The 8,002-nt window shown below is 48.5% G+C and overlaps 1 protein-coding gene across 1 annotated transcript in view; it reads right to left on the reverse strand.

The window, feature by feature from the left end:
• Positions 1-8,002, reverse strand: part of HCAR (coenzyme F420 hydrogenase family / dehydrogenase, beta subunit family) — a 173,616-nt gene that overhangs the window by 23,670 nt on the left and 141,944 nt on the right. Inside the window, exon 13 of the mRNA XM_086812046.1 lies at positions 7,169-7,196. Coding sequence (XP_086668172.1) covers positions 7,169-7,196 — 28 coding nt within the window. The remainder of the gene's footprint in view (positions 1-7,168; positions 7,197-8,002) is intronic.

Raw genomic sequence — 8,002 nt, forward strand, 5'->3', positions numbered from 1 at the left:
GATTCTATGTGGATGAGTTGGCTTGCAGTCGCAGGGGCATGATTGGCATCTTGACGGGCACCACTATCTCTAATCATGCTCTAGTTATTCTATCCTTGGGCATGATTGGCATCTTGGTGGGCACCACTCTGTGATCATGCTGTGGTTATTCTGTTCTTAGAGGACCCCTAGAGGTGGGAAATGCATGCGACCACTAGGATTTTGAACAACCTCGTACAAGAACCCGAGATCTGTAGCAAGATAGAGAAGATAGGTAGGGGACTGGATTTTATCTCAGTTTCTTCCGCGTGCACCTTGGATATGGAGCTTGAGGAGAGGTCGTGCTTCTCTACAGCATCTTCAAGAGAGTTCTTCCAATAGCCCGTGAATTGAGAGTCAGCTTGTTGCCGGCTATACTAAGATCAAATCCATCAATGAGAGAAGGGTGGAGTATAGGTACCATTCTAGAGTTTCCTTCAGGACCCAGGGCGGAGATAGAGTCAAGGGGACTTCTTTGAGATCACACGCCCCCATAGGTGGAGAGATGTTATTCACAGGTTGCGTGACCAAGATGGGGTTATAGTTTCTGACCCCCCCCCCCCCCTCTCTCCCCCCGCCCGCATGTGATAGCCATTGCCACTGATTTTTTCGGATCCGTCCTCACGGGCACCCCATTATCCCCACCGGTGGTGGATGCGCGCGAGAGGGTCTGGTGGCACAAGAGAAAGGTGGTTTCCCCCACTCTCCGGACCTTCTAACTCCATCACAACAAAGGAGCTGGCGGAGGTATTGACGGCTCTCCCTAGTTTCCTTCTTTCTTCGTCACCGGGATCTCATGGAAGGCAGCCTTTGAGCAGCCTTCCATGAGATTATGATCATAGGTAATATGCCAAAGAGCCTTTTAGAGTGTTTGATTCACTTGTTTCCTAAGGATAGTGGTAACAGACTAGAGATCCAGTAGTGGAGAACCATGACCCTCCTTGGGACACCTACAAGATTTTGGCCAAGGCCATCAGCCAAAGACTTTAGCCTTTCCTCCCTAACTTGATCCATGACACTCAGACAGGTTTTGTTCAGGATCGGAGCATTCTGGAAAACTTCTTTACTTTGTGGGAGGCAACAGCTTCGGCCAAGATGCAGCAAGAGGACCTCATTGTTCTCCTCCTAGACTTTGAGAAATCTTATGATACAATTGACTGGAGCTTTCTGGAGGGCACGATGTATTGGATGGGGTTCCCAGTCGAGTGAATCCGTGGTGTTTCAGGACTTTACTCAGCCTCTAAAAGTCAGGTTCTCATTCAAGGAGCTCGAGGTGACAGATTCCCCCTTTCACGCTTGCTATCCACTGGCACCTTACCTTTTCCTATTCGTCGCCAAGGCCATGAGTAGTTATCTCTCACCTCAAGCGACGGGACTTCAGGGATTGTCGTCCCATGCATACTCAGGAGGAGCTGCTAGACTCAGAGTTTACAGATGACACAGCAGCATACATATCCGACGATGTGGGGAATCTCCAGAGATTCGCAGAGGCGATCAAGATCTTTTGTCGCGCATCACAAGTGCAGATCAACAAGCACAAGTCATGTGGTTTTTGGGTAGGCTCTGCACCTGCCCCAACTTGGCGTCTTGTTGAGGCTTTCCAACGGATCGCGAGGGGCACTCCATTATGCTATCTCGGATGCCAGGTGGCCATCAATATCTCCCCATAGCGGCAGCTCACCCCTCTTCTTCTGAGCATTTGGAAGAGCTTTTGTACTAGAGTTCTGCGAGGCTCTCCTTAGCCCGCCGAGTGGTGGTGGCGAACCAGGTCGTTCTTGCCACCATGTGGTACATTACTTCTTGTTGGGCCTTCTCCCAAGCATGTATTGGTCAGGTACAACGCTTGATCTAGAATTTCCTATGGGCCTTCTCCCAAGCATGCATTGGTCACATACAACGCTTGATCTAGAATTTCCTGTGGGCCAACAGTGATCGGAGGCTTGCCCGAGAAAAGGTGGCCTAGAGAGTGATCATTTAGCCCCGAGGTAGAGGGAGCCTAAGCATCATTGACCCTACCATTCAGAGACGTGCCCTGCTGGGAAAGTTGATTGTTAGAGGACTCCTTACAAGTGGCTGACCCCTATCCCAGACCCAACCCCCCACAGTGGCTAGCCGTGTTTACTAAAAAGGTGGCCTAGAGAGTGATCATTTAGCCCCGAGGTAGAGGGAGCCTAAGCATCATTGACCCTACCATTTAGAGACGTGCTCTGCTGGGAAAGTTGATTGTTAGAGGACTCCTTACAAGTGGCTGACCCCTATCCCAGACCCAACCCCCCCACAGTGGCTAGCCGTGTTTACTAGGCATGATATTCTCTTGGAAGTCCATGGCGCGGATGAGGGTTGTGGTTTACTCACTTTTTCTATTGGTCCCCATGGCAGATTAGAGAGATCAGAGCCCCCTTTGGATGATTTTAGTGGCAGCACCTTACAAAGGGTGAGGGTGATCGGATTTCAGGCACATGAGTGGCACATCGACCCCCCGACAGCCAAGGTGGCCAAGGAGAGACTCTGGCAGTTCTCGATTTGGGAGAGCCAGCTCCTCCCGTGCCTCCAGTGGGACCCGGGGGAGTGGCCTTGGTGTGATCCTACAGATCGGGAGGAGACTCTGGATACCCCTTTCTTTGCATACACCACGTGGCTAGGCCGCAAGATTCAGATGCTCGACGTTGAGGGCATGCCGGCAGTAGCAGTACATTGGCAGTCACAAGGCCTCTCATAGCGATTTCTCTCAGATTTTTGGAAGAGGCTCTAGGACAGTTTTCGGCCTCAAAAGATCACCCTCTTTCTTTGGCTGATGGCACACAGGAGCTTGGCAATTGGCACGTGGTTGGCCATTGGTGGTCGACCAACAACTTGTCCACCAAGGTGTGGCCACCCTCAAGAGTCTCAACGACATTGTCTTTGGGATTGCCCAAAGGCCCCGCAGGTTTGGCAGTGGATTCTCCGCATTTTCAAGATGGACAGGACCTCAACCCATATGATTTCATAGGGCACTCTCGCTTGGGCCACAGAAGCTAGCCCTTCAGGTCTCTCACCTTTGCATATCGGTAGTACCAATCCCAGCCCCATCTACTAATCATTGGACCCCGGTACACCCCTTGGAGCCGTGCCCCCCCATATGATTTCAAAGGGCACTCTCGCTCCGGCCACAGAAGCTAGCCCTTCAGGTCTCTCACCTTTCCATATCGGTAGTACCAATCCCAACCCCATCTACTAATCACTGGACCCCAGTCTGCCCCCTCGAGCCGTGCCCCCCCCCCCCCCCCTCCCCCCTCCACGGGCTCATGCCAGAGATGGGAGATTGGTAGTAGCATTGCAACCTGGCACATATGGAGAGCTTGATGCAACGAAGCCATCGAGGGTACTCACACTCCGCCTGCAAAGTCCATCATGAGCATAGCAACAAAGAAACGTGTTTCTTTCGAAAGAAACATACAGGACGTTTGTTACAATAAGAAACGTTTCTTTCATAAAAAACGTGAGATAAGGGTTTTTTTTTAAATCAACTTTAGCCTTAGCAAAGGTTTAATGTTTTGATGTTTTCAATTCCCTGCTTGCTCTCTTTTTTTCGTGAAATGGTGTTTTATATTATATGTAAAATGTACATCAGCCACATGGCTCACACAGAACCTATGGCCCCAAACAAAACCCCCACAAAAGATCCTCTAAAGGATCGTGACCATGCAAACCTGTACACTAATAAGAAAGCCTCCTAGCCAAATAAGCATCCCAGATAGAAGCATCAAAGATGAGCCAGCCGAGCCGCCGTAGACCATAAGGAAATAACATCTGCATCCAGTAGCTGAGCTGAGAGAAGAGAAGAGAACTGCCAAAGCAGCAAACCGCGGATCTCTCTCTCTCTCTCTCTCTCTCTCTCTCTCGCTTATGGCACTGGATGGAGTTAGACATAGATCTGCATAGCATGCTTGTACTACCCCTTCAGCATATAGAGATGCATCTTGCCTTAGCACTCCATCCACATCCCCATCCCCATTTATATTGTTTGTATGTGGGCTCCACTGATCCATGATGATTCACAGTTGTATCCAGACACATGCACACTTTTTTTCTTTCTTTTCTTCCGATGACCGGAAGAACACAGTTGTATTATTTTTTGTCTCATAGGCCGACTTTGGCCTCTCGTAGATGTTAATATATCTTTCTTTCTTCTTTCTTTCTCTCTATTGCATTCTCTGAGCTCTCTCTCTCTCTCGCACACGCTTCTTCATCTTCTTCTTCTTCTTCTTCTTCTTCTCTCACCTTTGCATATCGGTAGTACCAATCCCAACCCCATCTACTAATCACTGGACCCCCCCCCCCCCCCCCCCCCCCGCGCGCGCGGGCTCATGCCAAAGATGGGAGATTGGTAGTAGCATTGCAACCTGGCACATATGGAGAGCTTGATGCAACGAAGCCATCGAGGGTACTCACACTCCGCCTGCAAAGTCCATCATGAGCATAGCAACAAAGAAACGTGTTTCTTTCGAAAAGAAACATACGGGACGTTTGTTACAATAAGAAATGTTTCTTTCATAAAAAACGTGAGATAAGGGGTTTTTTTTTTAATCAACTTTAGCCTTAGCAAAGGTTTTAATGTTTTGACATTTTCAATTCACTGCTTGCTCTCTCTCTCTCTCTCTCTCTCTCTCTCTCTCTCTATTGCGTTCTCTGAGCTCTCTCTCTCTCGCATGCGCTTCTTCATATTCTTCTTCTTCCTTCCCTCTTCTTCTTCTTCTTCCTTCTTCTTCTTCTTCTTCTTCCCTCCCTCTTCTTCCTTCTTCTTCTGCTTTTCTCTTCTTCTTCTTCCCTCTTCTTCTTCTTCTTCTTCTTCTCCTTTCTTTCTTCATCTTCTTCTCCTCCTTTTCTATTCTTCCTCTTTATCCCCATATCATTCTCAGCTGAAAATTGAAATCTCCAATTTCTCCCAATTTTGCAAACCCTAATTTTTCCCAATTATGGAATAAGCACCATTTTTAAGCCGTTTTTCAAAATTTTCAAATTGATGCCGCTAGAGAAATAGATATGTAGGAAATGCTAGTTAGTGCATGAGAGGCTATAAGTGCACAAGATCGTGCATGGCTATTCTGATAGACAGCGTTCACCCAGGAAGTTTACCGAGGGAATGCTAGTTTATTTGAGAGTGCCCAAGAGTTCAAAGACGTTACGCACGGCTTTGTGCTGATAGACAACGTTCATGGAGGAAGTTTACCAAGGGAATGCTAGTTTATTTGAGAGTCACGAAGAGTTCAGAGATGTTACATACAAGGAAGGGTGGGAAGTTATCCCTTAAGTACTGTGGACCTTACAGGATCTTGAAAAAGATTGGTGAGGTTGCTTATAGACTAGAGTTTCCTCCAAAATGTGAAAGTTCATCCAATCTTTCATGTCAGTCGACTGAAAGAGATAATGGGAGCTGATGATAACCTCGCTACCCTTAGGAACTTGTTGAGGTTGAGGACTTGACCGATGTTCCACATGAACCCAAGAGGGTGACAGATTTTGAATACAAGATTAAGTGGAAAGATAGGGACAAGGACTCAACTTGGAAGTTGTGGCTCCCCTTCATACTGCTCCCACCTAAGGTCCAGGAACCTCACTGTGATCCAAGGCTTACCTTCAACATCAACTCTTCAATCCCTCTGGACTGGCTCGCACTTATCCTCGACCCGCCTCCCCCTAAGTGGGTAGGGGTTTTAACTTTTTACTAGACATTGCGATCCATAATGCAGATGGAGGCACATCCCCACGCATTTCCTTCGTGATTTTTGGAAACGACTATGGGACAGCTTCCGGCCACAGAAGATTACTCTATTCCTATGGCAAATAGCTCACGGGAGCTTGGCAGTGGGCACCTGGCTGGAGTTGGAGGTCGGCCGGCACTCTATTCTAGGTGTGGACACCCTCAGGAGTCTCAGCATCATTCATTGCCTTTGAGATTGTCCCAAGGCACAGCAGGTATGGCAGAGGATCTCCCATATCTTCACCATAGACCAGGCATCTGCCTGCACCATTACCTGGGAGAGGCGGTTGCCTGGGCCTCTCAGTCAGCACCAGCCCTAGAATATGAGGCGACGGGACACGGCAGCATCATTCATTGCCTTTGAGATTGTCCCAAGGCACGGCAGGTCTGGCAGAGGATCCCCCCATATCTTCACCATAGACCAGGCATCTGCCTGCACCATTACCTGGGAGAGGCGGTTGCCTGGGCCTCTCAGTCAGCACCAGCCCTAGAATACAAGGCGACGGGACACGACCTCACTCTTCTCCTCTCTCACTGCAGGTTCACGACAGCCCCGTTTTCAGCAGACCCCAGAGGGGAGGAGTACCACAGGCACCAGTCATAGGTGGGAGATCATTAGTAGCATTGCAGCATGGCACATTTGGTGTGCTCGCTACAGCGAGGCCATAGAGGGCACTACCACGCCACCTACCTAGTCTATCCAGAGCATATAGATGGGCACCATACACACCCTCCATGGCCAGTGGGAGACGGCAAGAGGCTTTTCTGTGGGATCTGGAGTAGCAGTCCTTTCCTCAAGGTTAGAGACAGCAAGGTTACTTGGTGTTACAAGCCACCTGTTTGGCTCTTCCCCCCTCTCTCCCCACCCCCTCCACCCCGAAATTGTACGAGATAGCCTTCCTCCGAGAGTGCCAGCCAGCGAGGAAGAGCACCTCTCTTTCCCCATCTGTTTTTCCTTGTCTCCTGTGATTCAGGCTGGGTCATGTACATAAACATTTCGGCTGCATTTTGGTAACTAAAGAAGGATCTTTCCTTCTTTTTCTTTTTCTTTTTCTTTTTTTTTTTGGGGGGGGGGGGGGGGGGGGGGGGGGGTTGATGATACGTTGAGGAATTGTACAATGAAGAATGAGCTTTGCCTCAAATAGATATAATCTCAAAGCTCTCCACAAAACTCATTATCATTACTAAGTTTATAGTGGTCTTCATTGGTATAGAGCTTATAGTGGCCTTGATTGGTATAAAGCTCTCAAATTTTGAATGCAAATGTACCTCAAGAAAAAAAAGGGGCCTCCACAAAAAGCAATGTACAAAATAATGACAAATCAAAGAACCACTTCACTATTACAATCATTTGAGAGCAAAAGAAATACAAGCTAGACTTTCAACATTGCCAGACTTTGGAGCACTTACAGCTAGTCCATTTGTATAGTCGAAGCAACTGCCAAATTAATAATTAAACAACAATCACCAAGTGAATGTCAGAAAACAGCAAATTAGAAAATGGTGCACGCACCCCCTCTCTCTCTCTCTCTCTCTCTCTCTCTCTCTGCAGAGACTAGATTGACTAGAGCACATGCAGCCCTGGGTGGTTTGGAGAGGATGTGTTCGCAGGTTCAGTTTTAGGAACCTCGAACAAAACTTTGGCTTTTTTGACACTCTAGTGACATCAGCTATGCTTTATGGAGTGCAAATATGGGGACCTTCAGTGGGCCATCACAGCGCAGGCGGGTGGAGAGGTATGGAGAGGCCTTTGGTATCTATGATTGCTAGGATTATTAGAGCCAAGGCCGTGGTACCTCATGAGATTATTCAAGCAGAGCTGGCGGCTGCCCCTCTGCTGGTGATTGAGGCTCTTACGAGATCAGTCTCCTACATACATGGCTTGTGGGATCTCCCCCGAGACAGATATGCACGCCTCGCCCTGGAGTCCTCCCGACAGTTAGCTTTACAGGGAGACACGGCTTGTTGGTATGGACAGATGACATCTTGGTTCTAGGCACATGGTTTTAGCATGGACAGATTGCCTCCCTTCCAGTATTCTCGTATTCTCTGGAGGCACCCTCTCTCACTCTTGCACGGACAGAGATTACCAGACTCATCCGTCAAGATTTAGTTCAGCTGGACATTAGGAGGACATGGATACAGCCAACTGAGGAGCTGGGCACGAAGATGGCTTTCTACAGAGAGCATTTTCTTCAGCTCACAGCAGATGGTTTTGTGATCAGACCCAGTTACATAGATGTA

This window comes from Cibotium barometz, chromosome 18 (genome assembly GCF_041138505.1).
Source record: "Cibotium barometz isolate CiBa-2024 chromosome 18, ASM4113850v1, whole genome shotgun sequence".
Taxonomy (NCBI): domain Eukaryota; kingdom Viridiplantae; phylum Streptophyta; class Polypodiopsida; order Cyatheales; family Cibotiaceae; genus Cibotium; species Cibotium barometz.